The 18,790-nt window shown below is 39.9% G+C and overlaps 1 protein-coding gene across 1 annotated transcript; it reads left to right on the top strand.

Annotated features, from left to right (window-relative positions):
- Positions 1 to 13,447: 13,447 nt before the first annotated feature.
- LOC138892521 (uncharacterized) lies at positions 13,448 to 14,073 on the top strand. The gene is made up of 2 exons (XM_070176249.1): positions 13,448 to 13,786; positions 13,882 to 14,073. Exons 1-2 carry the CDS (start codon positions 13,448 to 13,450, stop codon positions 14,071 to 14,073), a joined length of 531 nt encoding a protein of 176 aa, XP_070032350.1.
- The last annotated feature ends 4,717 nt before the right edge of the window (positions 14,074 to 18,790 follow it).

The raw sequence follows: 18,790 nt of genomic DNA, 5'->3' as shown, positions 1-18,790 counted from the left end.
CTACGTAATTCTGTCCATGATGTTGAATGCTAACTTTCTACAAATTATGTTTCCCCTGTACAACCTATGTTGAGGTTACTCCTTCTTAGTAATGTAATGTTTATAATATTGTGGCCGGTGTTGTTTCCATGTTGTTTTACATTGTTGTGTTGTGGTTATATTGTTAGGACTGGTTTTGGGATTCTCTGGCAGGTGGATAGGCCCAATTACATGGGAGACTCTGGCGAAAATTTTGGAAATTTAGGGAGTTAGTCAAAAATTTGGAACTGCTGGTGTGTGAAATAGTAGCTGAGTCACATTGGTTTCTAATAGCGGATTTTGACCCTTATTCGAGGATAAATGATCTTAAGCGGGGGAGAATGTAAGGCCCTGATAACGACAAGGTCGGGAATCCAAACTAGAGTAAGAATTTGAAAAGTAAATACGGAAGCAATAACAATAAGGAATTGAACAACTAGCACTTAGGGGCAGAAAATAAAGGATATGGGAAAATTCAAGGAAAGAATTCCAAGAACTTCCAAGAACGCAAGTTCTATAGCCTTGACAAGATCAAAGTAACAACGTCTTGATTTATTGAAGAAAACAAATGCCTTTACTTAAAAGCAAATCAAAACAATAGATTCGGATCTTGACCGCTTTACGAGTAACTTGAGACAACAATTAATAACTAGTATTAATCGCCTTCTAAGAATACCACAAAGGAATCAAAGATATCACAATAGAGAAGTAATCTTACTACCTTGAACTATGAACTAGTAAAGGTTGAAAGATAAATCTCAAAGCACAAGTAACAAAGGTTCAAAAGAACTCTCAAAGTATTATATACTTAATCAATAATGAAGTGTCACAATGAATGAGAAGAACTCCTTATTTATAGGAGTACTAAGGCATAAAAAGTCATTACAATTAGGTAGGGGGCTGCTAAGGGGTAACAAAGTCATCAAAATTAGGTAGGGTGGTTGCTAAGAAATAAGAAAAGTCACAAAGTTAGGTAGGGGGTGGCCAAATCCCTTTGGGGCAGATTTGGGCCTTAAAACTACTAGTTTGGGCCATTGGTTTGGACTCCAATTGGGCTCCATTTCAAACACCCCCATTTGGACCTCTTTTAAGCTCATTTTGGGCTCTTCTGGGTGCCCTTTTGCTAGATTTTAAGGGCCGAGTTCGGGACTCAATCTTCCTCCTCTTGGACTTCAATTTGGGCCACCAAATAATTGTAAAACTTGTATAATTTATCTCTGTTGGTCTTGAGCTCGTCCTCCACAATTAAAAGCTTCTTTATTTGCACTTGAAGTCTAATGGCCTTATTTTGCAACTCTTTAGCTTGACATATTGTTAAAGGCCATCTTTGAGATTAAAAAGCTTCATCCTTGTCCTTGAATAGAGTTGAGCTTCCTAGGATGCTATCATTCCCCTCTTCTTGAAGAAAATTCGTCCTCGAATTTCGACCTTGCAAGAAAAAGAAAACACGCCCTTGTAAATGGCATCCACTAATCTGAAAAACTAGTAGGAATAAAATAAGATAGTGACCATGTGTCCATTTAACCCAATTAATCCTAATAGGTGTAAATAAAGCATATGGATATCATCATCCCAACAAAATTTATGCCTACCTAGATCAATACAATAAAAACCTCTCGTAGATGCGCCATGCAATGGAACTTGCAATTCGATCTTGTCGGTAAGGTAGTCCATAGGTATACATGACAAAGAAATTATAAAAGATTGACAACACATCCATTTAATATAAGTATATCTACCACATGTATCAAAGAAGATACTTTCATGATATAGCCAACTATCTACAATTAAAAATCTCATGGATTCCTCTACATGAAAGAGTATTTGATCACAAGTGTTACAACAATCATGCATATCATCCTTACTAGTAACAAATACTTTTACAAGCTCACATTGAACATGACTTGAAGAATGACTCCCCATCACACAACAAAAATCACATTCTAGCAATTTATCACATGAAAACTCATTAGCCACTTGAATAAGAGAAGAAGAAATATTTAACTCATTCACAAGCCTCTTCTCATAAATTTCATGCCTCTTTCCACCAAGTTGGAATACATAATCATCTATGTCATAAACAATTTCAAAAGGAAGCAAATTACACTTGCACTTTAACTTAGATCTTACCTTTAATGACTTGATGTGCATCAAAATATTATCATCCACAAAAATTATAAAGTCACCAATATAAGAAATAAGAGTATAATTCATTACCTCCAAAAATACCTTAGGTGTTCTAGAAAGGCCAAGAATGCAAATAAACCAATTATACATACCATACTTGGACTTATTTACCGATGGAACATCATCACCTTGTATTCTTTTATGCAATGGCTCCAACTTAGCAATGCTTTTAGGAAACTCCATGTCATAATACTGTAAATAAGAATGAAAATAGTCAAAAGGTTCAATAACAAAGAATTTAACCAAGCTTTTATCTTCCACCATCCAACAAGAATAGATATCGCCAAATTCATGTTTGAATCCAATTGGATCTTTTGCTACCATCTCCTGCGCCTCACCACCCCTTTCAAAAGGTATTTCAACACGTGGTTGCACAAAATCACAAGAACTAGAACAAGAATGAGTTAATGGGTTAGGAAGTAAAGAAACTTTTTTCTTGCTTACACTCTCTTTGGCTTTTATCACAAGACTAACGTTTTCCTCACCCTTAGCCTCTTTTCTCTCACTAACGAGTTTTTCTTTGCTTTCACTCAATCCTTCTTGCTTTTATCTCTCTACCTCACAAACTTTGTTCATCTCATTACCTTTTCTCTTTTCTTTTCTTTCAATATCACTCTTTACCTCACTTGACATCCCACTCTTTTCACTCAAGACAGCCTCTCCTTTTTCCTCTCTTGGAATGTCAAAATGCACTCCCTTACTCCTCTCATTCTTTTCTCTCTCATATTTTTTCATATTCTCTTTAACAATCTTTTCATCTTCACAAATTTGTGAGGGAGTCAAAGGCCCAAGAATGAGTTTCTTCCCATTAATCTCAAAAGAGTATCTATTTTTTTTTATACTATATGAAGCACTTCTATAGGCATACCATGGCCATCCCAACAAGATATGAAAACTATTCATCGGAATGACATCACACCAAATCACATCCTCATACCTTCCAATAGAGAATGGCAAGAACACTCTTTTATCTACTTTTACCCCTTTCAACATGTAGGGTTCAATATGTTTAACACAAGGTAAGTTCAATTTCTCAACCATATAAGTGCTAATTAAGTTATAGCCAAATGCTTTGTCAATTCTAAGGGCATAAATTGCAGACATCACTTTAGCTCTTGTTTGAAAAATAACTTTACCATTGTCTTCCTTCCATTCGGTATACTGTAAGTTCAACTTTTCAAGTTGTTGAGTCATAGCTTTCCTCCTTCCACTGTAACTACCTGTTTGAGACATCTTGACATAGATTAAGGGAAATATGTATCTCTCAAATTTGGCTTTTTCCCTATAATGCTCTCACCTCTCTTGCCTTTTTTTCCTCTCGAAATAACCTTTGAACAAAATACTTTGTAGATTTATGGTTAAACCCAACTCATATAAAGTTCTTAGTAGTAAAATATAGATTTTTGGGGAACAAATGAAAGAAGAACCAAATCCTAAAACTATTAGGCTCGGTTGAAACAAGACACGAACAAAACAGAAATGATTAGATTTGAAAGAGTAAGAGAAATTAAATTTTTATCTTATCTTTGAAATCTGGGATCCCCTCTTCTTGTTTCCTTTGATAGTTTTTGGAAACAAATTAGATACAAAAGAAAGTTCCTGGAGAGCAAGCAAATTTTTTTTAAAAAAATTGATTTTCGTTTTTTTTTTGTTTTTCTTTTTAACTTGTTTTTTTTCCTCTTAGTATTCAAGAAATCCCCAGAATTATCTAGAATGAAACCTTGATAGAACCTCTTTGATACCACTTGATAACGACAAGGTCGGGAATCCAAACTAGAGTAAGAATTTGAAAAGTAAATACGGAAGCAATAACAATAAGGAATTGAACAACTAGCACTTAGGGGCAGAAAATAAAGGATATGGGAAAATTCAAGGAAAGAATTCCAAGAACTTCCAAGAACGCAAGTTCTATAGCCTTGACAAGATCAAAGTAACAACGTCTTGATTTATTGAAGAAAACAAATGCCTTTACTTAAAAGCAAATCAAAACAATAGATTCGGATCTTGACCGCTTTACGAGTAACTTGAGACAACAATTAATAACTAGTATTAATCGCCTTCTAAGAATACCACAAAGGAATCAAAGATATCACAATAGAGAAGTAATCTTACTACCTTGAACTATGAACTAGTAAAGGTTGAAAGATAAATCTCAAAGCACAAGTAACAAAGGTTCAAAAGAACTCTCAAAGTATTATATACTTAATCAATAATGAAGTGTCACAATGAATGAGAAGAACTCCTTATTTATAGGAGTACTAAGGCATAAAAAGTCATTACAATTAGGTAGGGGGCTGCTAAGGGGTAACAAAGTCATCAAAATTAGGTAGGGTGGTTGCTAAGAAATAAGAAAAGTCACAAAGTTAGGTAGGGGGTGGCCAAATCCCTTTGGGGCAGATTTGGGCCTTAAAACTACTAGTTTGGGCCATTGGTTTGGACTCCAATTGGGCTCCATTTCAAACACCCCCATTTGGACCTCTTTTAAGCTCATTTTGGGCTCTTCTGGGTGCCCTTTTGCTAGATTTCAAGGGCCGAGTTCGGGACTCAATCTTCCTCCTCTTGGACTTCAATTTGGGCCACCAAATAATTGTAAAACTTGTATAATTTATCTCCTTTGGTCTTGAGCTCGTCCTCCACAATTAAAGCTTCTTTATTTGCACTTGAAGTCTAATGGCCTTATTTTGTAACTCTTTAGCTTGACATATTGTTAAAGGCCATCTTTGAGATTAAAAAGCTTCATCCTTGTCCTTGAATAGAGTTGAGCTTCCTAGGATGCTATCAGGCCCCGTAAAGTTTCACCCAGAACCTGGGGTTTCATGATGCAAAGATAGACTTATGTCCACTATGCGAACGAAGAATCAATTTGTGGGCCGCAAATCCGCCACAGAGTGAAGCAGAGAAATGGCCTATATTTGGAGGTTGTTTTGCGGTCCATTATGCGGCCGCATAACTATTTCGTGGGCCGCACAATCTATCACAGACACAACATGATGATTTCCGGAGTGGAGTTCTACGACGTATTATGCGACCGTAGAACTGGTCTGTGGACCGCAGACCTGTCGCATACCTAACCCGAACAAACCAGTTCGTAACATCACTTCTATGGCCCATTTTGCGGACCGCATATCCATTCTGCGGTCCACTATGCGACTGCGAAGCTGTGTTCGGAGGGTCCATTTTTTGGTTTTTTTAACCTGACCCTATTTCTATATATAGATGTAAAGGGCCATTTTTGATTAAACAATCTGATATTTGAGAGTGAGGAAGTGCCATAGAGTGAGAGGGAAAGCTCATAAGCTAATTGTTCACCTATTCTTGCTCAAAATTTGGAAGATATACAAGGAGAACCTCACAAGTCCTTCATCCATAAGGTAAGGTTCCACTTGTGCGGCCAACCTGCCAAGAATGATATTGCGTTATAGCCATTGGTGCCAATGAAATGAATGATATGTAAAAGATTACGAAATGAATGGTAAATTCTTTAAATAATACATGCTTTGGGAGTATAGTTTAGTCACCTAGGAAGGGTAGGTCAAAATAACCTAACCCGTAACTACACGTGATGGTGTAAGAGTGATTGAGGGTTAAATACCCGTGTTAATGTGATGAGGTTGTTTCCCCTTATATGGGATGAGATTGATGTGTTGAGATGTTTCCCCTAAAATGGGATGAGATTATTGCTAGCGAGACGTGATGTGATGTCGACCCACATGACATTGTGGTGAGATGGCTTAGCCGATCAGGCTGAGATCAGATGTCATGCCGCGCACATGGTGGTATTGTGAGTGGATGTCTCAGGGTGGGACAACTTAGCTGGTCGGGCTGAGATTGGACTCCGTGTTAAACACACGGTGGTGTATCAGTGCTAAAGATCTCCAACTTAAAAAGATTGAAACTTACATGAAATTTACTTTTCCCCTAACTTGACTCCTTGATACTGTTTGAGTCTCTTATTGATTTCATGTTTCCTTCTCCGTTTATTGTTACTTGTTCTATTGAGAGGATGTTTAGTTTTACATACTAGTAATATTCCATATGTACTAACGTCCCTTTTGTCGGGGGCGCTGCTTATTTAATGGATGTGGGTGGTTTCATAGTAGGTGGAATTGATCATTGATAGCGGCACACCCTCTCCTCAGCTGAAGTGGTGAGCCCCACTTCATTTCGGGGTCCTGTATCTCTTGTCCTTTGTACATAGCATTTTGAGGTATAGCCGGGGCCTTGTTGCCGGCACTATCGTAGCACTCTTTTTTTTTTCTTGTTAGAGGCTTCGTAGACACAGTGTGGGATGTATCTTGTTTTGGGAAAGTAAACTAAAATTGTTGTTGTAAGGCCCCGTAAAATTTTTCCTAAAAACCCGGGTTCCGTGATGCCAAAGTAGGCGTAGAGGTTAATAATAGTATGCGGTTCAGACTTTTTGGATTGAACAGTGCACTGGGAGTTGAAGGAAACTGTTTGGCAGTGTTATACATTTCTGCGGTCCATTATGCAACCGCATAATCACTCTGCGGACCGCATAATGGCCGCAAAGAGAGGTAGTTAATTGGGCCAGATTGGATGAAATTTTGCGGTCGACTATGCGACCGCATAACTGTTCTACGGTTCATTATGCGACCGCAGAATAGGTCTGTGGGCCGTATAATGACGGTAGACACGAACATGTTTTTGGCTATTTCGGTCACCGATTATGCGACCAATATGCGGTCCGCATATCAATTATGTGATTGCAGACCTTGTTCCAGCGCTTCATTTTTGGAGTTTTTAAACCCGACCCTATTTCATTAAAACACATCCCATGGACCATTTTGAGCATATGTTCTGATATTTTTAGAGTGAGAGAGAGAGGGTCCTAGAGGGAGAAGTGATCTTCATCAAATTGCTCTTCGATTCTCACTTAAATCTTGAAGATTATCAAGAGAGGCACCTAGGTCTTCTTCCTAAGAGGTAAGATTATACCACCCAAACTCTTAATTTCAAAATGTAACTAGAATGGGCCATTAGTAAGGTAGTTCATGGGGATGGGAGTGCTTACCTTGCAAGCATGTATCCTTGTAGTATATGGGAAGATTGTGAGCTAAAAAAGATAGAGAATGGGTTGGGGAAAGATGGAATCTTCCACAAAAAAGGGGCTTAAAGCATTGATACACACCTAGTATTTGATAGTATGCTCAAATGAGCTAAAATCATGTTCATCTTCCTAATTTTTGGTTCAATTTTGTTATATTGCTTAAATAGATTGAAGTGTCTAATATTCCGGAACATCTTAGAGTTTTAAGAAGCTCAATTGAGGTATGTTGCCAAAACCCCCTTCTCCTTAGAATCGAACCCCACCGTGTTAATGTAATTGGAGTAAGCTCTTGATCATTATAGAATTGGCGATTTTTAATGTGTTTGTGTTGAAGGATGTAAGTTAAGTATTTATTCCAAAGGCTTCATCATGTGTTCAAAAAATATGGAATATGTGTTAGAACTGTTAAGACTTCATGTCAAGATTGAGATAAAAAGCTGTTATGCCTAATTGTATGAAAAGCCTCTTTGTGCCTAAGATTCCCAAATTGCTCATATGTGAATTTAGTGTCTTGAATGGGAAGCCTTATTGTTGTTGATAATGATAATGATATTGAATGTGCAAAAAGGGGTCTGGAACTATGAAATACGGCCAAGTGCCAAGAAAGACTTTGTAATCGTAATCACTAGTGCCAATGAATCGAAAGTATATGAAAGAAGTACGATGTGAGATGACTGAATGAAAAAGGTAATGTCTCAAATGAGATGGCCTAGCCAGTCGAGCCGAGATCGGACTCCGTATAAGAACACAATGGTATTGTGAATGAAAATATGGTAATGTCTCCAACGAGATGGCCTAGCCAATCGGGCCGAGATCGGACTCCATGTAAGAACACAGTCGCATTGTGAATGAAATCGTGGTAATGTCTCCAATGAGATGGCCTAGCCGATCGGGCCGTGATCGGATGCCACGCCGCACATATAGTGGTACTATACCGAAAATTGTAATGAAATTATGGTAATGTCTCAAATGAGATGGCCTAGCCGATCGGGCCAATATCGGACTCCGTGTAAGAATATGGAGGTATTATGAATTGTGGAACATCGGTACTAAAGGTCACCCAACCTAGTAATATGGAATTTTCTTGAAAATGTATATGATCCTTAACTTGTTGCTTTACTATTATTTGAAGCCCTTATTGAATTCTTGACTGTTCCTCTTGTATTATTATTCATTGTATTGAGTTGGTGTTTAGCTATACATACTAGTGCTACTCGACGGTACTAACGTCCCTTTTGCCGGAGGCGCTGCATCTTTAAATAGATGCAGGTGGTCACATAGCAGACAATGCGGATCACAGATAGTGCTGCATCCTATTCTCAGCGGACTCGGTGAGGCCCATTTCATTCCGGAGACATGTATTGTACCTTTTGTTAATATTATGGTAACTTTTGAGGTATAGCCGGGGCCTTATTTCCGGCACTATATTTAGTCTCTTTTGTATCTTTAGAGGCTCCGTAGACACTATGTGGGTTGTATATGGGTGATGGGGATGTTAAACAAGTTATGTTGTGTTTGATCACTTGTTCCACTTGAACTATAAGAAATGTGTATTTTGAGACTTAAAGGAACAATGACTAATGGAATGATTTAGGATTGTATGAATGAGATTACTACTGTATAATTAATGAAATCACGTCTTTTCTTGATCATGGGTTAATTGGGTAGAAAGTGTCTAACAAGCTTGTTCGGCCTGGTTCACTCGGTTGACTGCTGGTCGCGCTTCCCGAGGATGGGCGTGACAGTTGTAATTGTATCACATGTCCCACTTTAACTACAAACATATAGTGTACTATTTTTGAGACTTGCTAATGACGTAACTAATGGAATTGAACTGGTGTTATTCACATGACCTCTTACTTTCTAATTAATGAAATGCATCTCCTCTTTATTCATGGGTGAATTGGGTATATGGAATTATGCAGGCTTGCTCGACCAAGGTATCTTGGTTGAGTGCCGGTCATGCTCCCCGAGGTCGGGCCGTGACACAAACCTTCATATACACACACCCTATGTCCCGAATTATGTCCAAACACCACAAAATCCACCAACCACTACCAATTTAGTTCACACCCCTCCTCGTGAAAGCGTCACTTTTGCTAATAACCCGACCCAATGCATACCTGCGACACACATTGCCACACATGAGCGGTATGTTCCACCTGTATATGCCACCTCTGATATGGAGAAAGAAGCAAAGTACAAGGAAGAAGAGTCAGTGTCAGAATAGTTACGAGTGTTGAGAAAACAAATGAAGAGTCTCCAGGTTGCTCGAGGGAGCGAGAGTCTAGATTATGAGGACCTGTGTATACATCCTGAGTTTGACATGCCCGCAGGGTACAAAGCCTCCAAAGTTCGACATTTTTGATGGAACGAGTGATCCCCACGCTCATTTGAGGGCCTAGTGCGTCAAGTTGGTCGGAGTGGGAAGAAACAAAAAGCTGAGAATGAAGTTGTTTATAAGGAGTGTGACGAGAGAATCACTTACTTGGTTTACCCAAACAATTAGAGAGAGTGGAAGGACACTATGAAGGATTTCAGGAATCGCTTCAGGTTTAATACCAAGATCACTCCAGACTGGTTCGCTTTGGTGAATTTGCAGAATAAACCCTCAGAGTCATTTCAAGAGTACGCTCATCACTTGAGATCGAAAGCTGCTAGGACTCAACCCCCATTGGATGATAACGAGCTAACCAAGTATTTTATCCGTGCCCAAGAAGGAATTTATTTCAAAAAGATGATGGGTATGATGGGTCAAAAATTTCCCGAGCTGGTCAAAATGGGAGATTTCTTGGAAGAAGATATAAAATCAGGAAAAATACAGTCAATGGTCGCACTGCAAATTGCCAACAAGTCTATACAATCAGGTTCCATAGGAAGTGGAAAGAAGAAGAAAGAGGAAGTAACAATGATCGTCCCTTACTATCGGTCATGTCCTCTTCGCCGAACCATCTCTTACCCCTCAAATACTCACCCCTTACATTAACCCACCTATGCCCCGGTATATAACACCCAACTGTATTATAATGTTCAACCTTAATACAACCCTACCCGAGCCAATATACATCCAAACCTACCATGACTATATGCCCTAGTACAAACCACCACCCACCAAAATAGGCACGCTTATGCACCATGGCCACGCCCAATGTTTGAAGAGAGAAAATCCCAGAAACTTCACTCCAATCGCTGAGCCCTTACACCAGTTGTTTGAAAGGTTGAGGAGAGCAGAATTAATATACCTAGTGGAAGGTAGAATTCCCGTCCAACCCTCCAAATGTTTTGACGTGATCAAGGGCTGTGCCTGCCATTCAGGTGTTCCTGGGTATGTCACTGAGGATTGCTATAGACTAAAGAATGAGATCGAGCTGCTGATCAAGAATGGAGCCATCCAATGTACCCAAGCTTCACCAAATATAAACCATAATCCATTGCCAAACTATCGAAACCAAGGATCCAATATGATTGCATTGGACAAGGATTATGATCTCATCATCACTATTGGGAATTTCGATGCTGCAAGGGTGCAACCCCGAGTGACTCCATTGATTAATGTGAAGTTGAAACCTTCTCTGATTGTTTATACACACTAACAATGGTCCACTGCCATCATTAGAGATAAGGGGAGTCGAGAATACAAAAGAGTTCCATGGACTTTCCAGTTAAAAGGAAAAAGAAAAATGATAGACTCTACAACTGCTCATGGGATGACTAAATTAGGAAGGTGTTACGCTCCAGAAGAGGTGAACCGAGAGAACCCGAGTAGAGAACAGGACCAAAAAAGAAACATAATAGATGCTGAGGCAGCGGAGGTTTGGAGGGGTCGCAGAATGATGTCATCAGAGAGATCTACTTAGCCTTACAGATTAGGCCGATCGATTTTACGATATTGTTTCAAGTGATGGATATTTTGTCTTTGTACAAGATGCTGCTAGGAAGACCCTAGATACATATGGTGGGGGAAGTTCACTCCACTCTATATCAGTGTATGAAATTCGAGTGGGATTTCTAGGAGATGCGATACATGGGTAGTGGAGCCGGTCAACTTCCCTGGAGCATGCAGTCCCTTTCGTAGAAGGGTTAGATGGGGTCCCCTTTCATTCGGTCGAGATCATGCAAGCAGCATAAATGAAGGAGAGTGAGCAGGACCACGGTATGCAGACACCGTACAGGTCAAACATATCGATGCAAAAGATGATGAAGTATCGGTATCGGCTAGGGATCGGGCTGGAAGCCCAATTAGATGGGATAACAAAGCCAATTTAACCAAGGGGGCAGAAAGGTACCGCTGGCTTGGGGTATCAACCTACAACCGGGACAACCTATAACGGTAACCCTGGGAAGAAGGCTTTTGTTTTAGAGCATGTTCCGGGCCTGGGTCAGAGCTCACCACCATAGGATGACATCATTGATGGAATGGGAAGATTGTTCATGACCATGATTGAGGAATGTTGTGGCGAAGCTGATATCAAGACACCGACCATTCGGGATGCCAAACAAGGAAAGACCTTGCAAAATTGGACTGCCAGTCCATCTCTAGTTCACCAGGAGTCTTGGTAGTGTTGAATTGTAGTAATTTTGAAAAATCGGACGGTCAATTGAGGCCTGAACCGTGCTCGTACTTTTTTGTTAAAATTGCCTCTTTGAACGCTGAGACGTTCCTTTTGATGAAATAAAAAAAATTATTTTTTCTGAAATCATTGCAAATTCATTTTTGCTTTATTTGTAATTAGTTTTCCTTTTCAGTAATCAAATCGAAAAAACCAGTGTTCCGCGATTATGACATGTAAGGAAACTCTTGAGCAAAATGATCCAGACTACGAAGAGTATGACGAAAGCATGATGCCTGAGAAACTCCCACAAGAGACCGAGCAGCTCGAGAGCCAGAAGAAGCCCAACCTCGAAGAAACGAAAGTAATTAACTTGGGAAGTGAAGAGGATGTGAAAGAAACTTGAATCAACACCCATCTGAAGACAGAACAGAGGGAAGAATTGATAGAGATCCTTTGACAATACATCGATGTATTCGGTTGGTCATATGATGACATGCATGGGCTAAGTACCGACATAGTCTCACACCGATTACCTACTGATCCCGCTAGGCCACCAGTCAAGCAGAAACACAGAAAATTCAAGCCAGATTTGAGTCTAAGGATAAAAGAAGAAGTCACCAAGAAAATAGAAGAGAATGTGGTGAGAGTTACTAATTATCCTACATGGTTGGCAAACATCGTACCGGTACCAAAAAAGGATGGAAACATTAGGATATGTGTGGATTATCAGCACCTTAACAAAGCTAGCCCCAAGGATGATTTTCCTCTACCAAATATTCATATCCTAATCAATACCTGCACGAAGCATGAGTTGCAATTGTTCGTGGATTGTTTCGCTAGATACCACCAGATTCTGATGCACGAAGAAGACGTGGAGAAAACAACATTCACCATTCCATGGGGAGTTTATTTCTATAGGGTCTTTCCATTTGGTCTCAAGAATGTCTGCACTACCTACATGATGGCCATGATGACCCTCTTTCATGACACGATCCACAAGGAAATCGAGGTATAGATGACATCATAATTAAATCTCGGAAGAGTGCGGATCACTGGGGTGATTTAAGGAAGTTCATTGAATGGTTACGAAGGTACAATTGGAAGTTAAATCCTGCATATTGTGCATTCGTAGACCCCACAGAAAAATGTTAGGATTCATCATTAGCAGAAAGGGGATAAAGTTGGATCTCTCGAAGATCAAGGCCATACATGACTTGCCTCCGCCCAAAAGCAAGAATTACGTGATGACATCCTGTCAGCATATACCACGTATATGATATCCTCACTCAACCCTCTCAAGTACATATTCTAGAAGCCAATGCCTACAGGAAAGTTGGCCAAATGACAGATTCTTTTCAAAGAATTCGATATTGCATACATGACATAGAAAGCTATCAAAGGACAAGCATTGGTTGATCATCTCACGGAGAACCCGTAGGACAAGGATTATGAGCCACTCACCCGTACTGGGGTAGAGAATATTTTTCGATGGAGCGGCAAATTTCAAAGGTGCAGGGATTCGGGCAGTCCTAATTTCTGAGTCCGGACAACATTACCTGGCTTCAGCCAAGATAATGTTCCCTTGCACAAATAATATGGCGGAATATGAGGTTCAGTCTACATGAACATCAAGGAACTTTTGGTCATAGGAGATTCTGATTTGCTGATACATCAAGTTCAGGGTGAATGGACCACAAAGAATGTCAAGATCCTCCCATACTTGCGCTGCGTAAAAGAGTTGTGTAAGAAATGCACCAAGATACATTTCAGGCATGTTCCTAGAATCCAAAATGAGTTCACCGATGCTCTTACTACCTTGTCATCTATGATCCAGCACCCAAATAAGAATTACATCGATCCCATCGAGATAGAGGTTCGAGACCGGCATGCATACTATTTCCATGTAGATGAAGAGCCAGATGGTAAGCCTTGGTACTACAACATCAAAAGGTTCCTCAAAGTAAGAGAATCCCTAGAGAATGCCACCAATAGTCAGAAGAGCGCACGAAGAAGAGTAGCAAATCACTTTTTCCTTAACGGGGAAGTCCTATACAGGATCACCCCGGACTTGGTCTGTTAAGATGTGTGGATGCTGCTGAAGCAACAAGATTACTGGAAGAGATACATGTAGGAACATACGGGCCTCACATTAACGGTTTCACTTTAGACAAGAAGATTTTAAGAGCTGGATACTTTTGGATGACCATGGAAAGTGATAGTATCCGTTACGTGCAGAAATGTCACTAGTGCCAGATTCATATGGATTTCATCCGGGTTCCACCTAATGAGCTTAATGTAATGGGTTCTCCTTGTCCATTCACTGCTTGGGGAATTGATGTGATTTGACCTATTGGACCGACCACATCAAACAAACATCATTTCATCCTAGTAGCCATCGACAACTTCACCAAATGGGTTGAGGCCTCTACATACAGGGCTTTCACGAAGAAGATGGTGATAGATTTCATCCGTATCAACATAGTCTGCAAATTCGCTATCCCAGAGTCAATCATAACTGACAATAAAACCAATCTAAATAGCGATCTCATGAGGGAGATTTACGAGAAGTTCAGAATCGTCCACTGTAATTCCATAGCCTACAGGACATAAATGATTAGAGCAGTTATAGAAACTAACAAAAACATCAAGAGAATCTTATGGAATATAGTGGACAATCACATGCAGTGACTTGAGAAGCTGTCCTTTGCCTTACTGGGTTACCGCACCACCATGAAAATGTCTACTGGGCCAACTCCATACATGTTGGTATATGGCACTGAAGTTGTGATACCCGCAGAGGACAAGATACTATCTTTGAGAGTCATTCAGGAAGCCAAACTAGATGATGCAGAATGGATACGGGTCAGGCAAGAACAACTCAAGCTCATCAATGAGAAGAGAATTGACGCAGTGTGTCATGGCCAGCTATATCAAAATAGGATGGCCAATGCGTTCAACAAAAAGGTGAAACCTCGGTAGTTCGCAACAGCACAGCTGGTTTTGAAGAAGATATTCCCCCATCAAGAAGAGGCCAAAGGAAAGTTTGCATTGAACTGGTAAGGTCCTTATGTGGTCAATAGAGTATTGTCAAGAGGAGCATTAATCCTAGCAAAAAAGGACGGTAGAGTCAGCACAAAGCTCATCAACTCGGACACAATCAAGAGATACTACATTTGAAGACAGTAGAATTAGGGTTTGGTTGCAACAGAACTACGCCTCACCTGAATTCCCACGGTGGGATACGTAGGTAACCAAAGTAGGGTTCGGTCTCTCTCCCCCTTTTGTTATAGAAAATCCAAATGTCATTTTGTATGTAGTTCGAACTATGCCATGACTTGATTTCCTTTGGTGGGAATATGTAGGCAATCCACATTGGGTTCAATCATCTACAATAATTGAACTAAGTTTTGGCCTGATTCCTTTTGGATACATAGGCAGTCCGAGTCAGACTCGGCCACTTCATTTCAATTCCTTATCATTTTGCATCAATTGTAATCGAACTATGTTTTGACCTAATTCCATTTGGATACGTAGGCTGCTCGAGTCAGGCTCGATCATTCCAGTCATTCATCATTTATCATCCTCGAACTACGTTCAGACCTGATTCTGATCGGATACATAGGAAACCTGAAAATGTTTGATCATAACCCTAGGAAAACCTTTGTAACTCTGGCAAAAAGCTACGTCATCAGGGACATATCCATAAATCGTCATCAACGGGACGGAATCACCCAGAAATGACACTCGCGTCAAAGGAGATTTATAAACATGTCAAAATACAGAATAACGTGTCACTCCCCGACCTCGGGGAGCGCAACCAGTGATCAATCGAGATATCCCGATTAAGCAAGCCTGCTAGATACTTTCTACCCAACCTTGCCCATTAACAATATAAGAATCAGTACTAGTGATAAACATGAGAATAGTCAAGTATTCCACGTTCTCTTTTCCATTACTAAAGGATATTCATTCATTATTTCCAAAAATATTAGTTATTTATAGATATGACTAAAAACATGTTTGCCCAAATACCAACACTTACTAGTTTAATTCCCAACATCAAATACCACTCACAACTCGTCTACGGAGCCTCTAAGTACAACAGAAGAGTAGTATGGAAGTGTCAAAGACAAGGCCCCAGCTATACCTCAAAACATAAAGTACAATGTCAAATTACATGAAACCCGAAACAGAGTAGGGCTCACCAAAATCTGCTGAATAGAGAGTAACTGGTAACGAGGATCAAAACTGCCCGTTAACGAACCACCTGCATCTATTGAAGATACAGTGATACCAAAAAAAAGGACATTAGCACATATGGAATAGTACTAGTATGTAAAGATAAATGTCCTCTTTCAAAAAAATTCTTCATGCCAAAATTTGCGATGGAAAATGCGGATCGCGAAATGGATATGCGATCACAGAATTGTATGGCCTCGTAAAATTTACCTAAAACCCTGTGTTTCGTGGTGCCGAAGTAGACCTATGTTTCAGACTTTTTGTGTTAAACAATGCATTGGGGAGTTGAAGAATTTTTTTGGAAGTGCAGGGTGTTTCTACGGCCCATTATGCGGTCGCATAACTGATCTACGGACCGCAGATCTGCCGCAGACTGAGGCAGAAATCCGGGCAATTGTTTGGACCATTATGCGGCCGCATAATCATTTTGTGGGCCACATAACCCATCATAGACCCATCACAAAATAATTCCGTAGGGAAGTTCTGCGGCGCAATATATGACCGCAGAATAAGTCTGCGGACCACAGACCAGCCGCAGAGTGAGGGATGAGTGCCCAGTTCTGGAGGGCCATTATGCTGTCCATTTTGTGGACCTCATAAGCTTTATGCGGTCACATATGCGACCGCAGATTTGCATCGGGGCTTCATTTATTTCTAATTTTTGACCTGACCCTATTTCGATATATTGAGGCAAAGGGTCACTTTTGAAGCAAAAATCTGATAATTCTAGAGAGATGGATTACCATAGAGTGAGAGGGGAAGTTCCTAAGATTATAATTCATCAATTCTTGCCCAAAGTTAAAGAATTTACAAGAAGAACTCACTAGGTCTTCATCCTATAGGTAAGATTCTACTCCCTAACCCTCAATTCAAAATTTTGTTTGGGAATAGGTAATGGGGAGGATGGTTTTGAGGATGAGGGTGGTTGTTTATGAATGCATGTACATTAATGAGTTGTGGGAAGGTAGTTGAACTTAAATGGGTAGACTTTGGGTAGTGGGATGAAAGAATCTACCATAAGAGGATCTTGAAACCTTAATGCACACCCAGTGTTTGATAAAATGTTCAAGTGAGCTGGAACTATGAACTCCTTCCTAATTTTGTTTGTGGAATTTTTGTAGTTAAATAATCTTGGAATTTTCCATACAGTTTTATGTGTTAAAGAAATTGAGCTGAATAGCATATTAAAAATCATGTTGAGGCAATGTGCCAGTATTATTGGGACCCACAGAGGTCATATTACTGTGAATTATTTGTTTTAAATTAAAAATTCATACTCAGTCATATTCATGTCATTACATATCATATTTCAGTCTCTGTTGTTATTTATTGATACATCATATCATCATTTTTGGGCTATTTTCATGACATTGTGAACCCATGAGAGAGAGACTAGAGAGATTGATGACTGAGTGAGGCCGAGGGCCTGATTGTGAGAAATTTTATGTGGATCGGGGCTGCCCGCCTGTAGCAGGCCTTATAGGCTTTATTATAGCACGAGAGTTGTCCGTGCAGATCAAAATATTATTATAGCACGTGAGTTTTCCATGCAGCACGTGAGTTGTCCGTGCATCACGTGAGTTGTCCGTGCGGATCCAGATATTATTATAGTACGTGAGTTGTCTGTGCAACACGTGAGTTGTCCGTACAGATTATAGCGCTTGGATTGAAGGAGCCCCTCTGGAGTCTGTACATACCCCCAGTGAGCGCAGGTACCCACTGAGTGCGAGTGGCGAGTGCTGAGTGATTTGGGAGGGCTGAGTGACCAGGAGGATTGAGTGACCGTGCTATATCTCTAAATAGATCGAAGTGGCTAAGATTTTCGGAACATTTTAGTAAGTTAAAAATCTCGAGGCGAGGTATGTTGGCTAAACTTCTCTCTTAGAATTGAATTCCCACGATGTTCTTGTAAGTCCCGAGTTGTCCATTATGAATTGACTTTTCTGAATAAGTTTGATGTCAAAAGATGTATTTATATGAATATTTTCAAAATGTGTTCCGGAATATTCTTATCATATTATGTTATTCTTTGGGGGAGTGTTCAAAGTATGAGTATGTACTAAAATATTGTGACTGCAAGTCATGCCCAAATGAAAGTATCAATTTGTGTAAGAAATCACATGTGCCTACGAGCCTAAATTGCTCAAATGTGTGCTTAAAGTCTTGAATAGAAATATTTGTTGTTGACAATCTGTGATAATGTTTGAAAGTGAAATAGTGAGCATGAATTATGAAGTACGGCTAACGTGCCAAGAATGATATTGCGTTATGGCCGATGGTGTCAATAAAATGAATAACATGTAAAATAATATGAATTCAGTGGTAAATCCTTTTTATGACAAATGCCTCGGGAGTGTCATTTAGCCACCGATGAAGGGTAGCTCGGAACAACCTAACCCTGAAACTACACATGCCGGTGTAGGAGTGATTGATGGGTAAATCCCCGTGTTAATGTGATGAGATTGTTTCCCTTTATATGGGATGAGATTGGTGTGTTGACATGTTTCCCCTTAAATGGGATGAGATAATTTCTAGCTAGATGTGATGTGATGTCGACCCACACGGCATTGTGGTGAGACGGATTAGCCAATCGGGCTGAGATCGGATGCTATGCCACGCACATGGTGGTATTGTAAGTGTATGTCTCGGGGTGAGATGGTCTGGTTGAGATCGGACACAGTGCTATAATACCGTAATGTATCGGTGCTAAAGATCTCCCAACTTA

Source organism: Nicotiana tomentosiformis, chromosome 5 (genome assembly GCF_000390325.3).
Source record: "Nicotiana tomentosiformis chromosome 5, ASM39032v3, whole genome shotgun sequence".
Classification (NCBI taxonomy): domain Eukaryota; kingdom Viridiplantae; phylum Streptophyta; class Magnoliopsida; order Solanales; family Solanaceae; genus Nicotiana; species Nicotiana tomentosiformis.
This window is presented reverse-complemented; position numbering and strand designations above follow the sequence as displayed.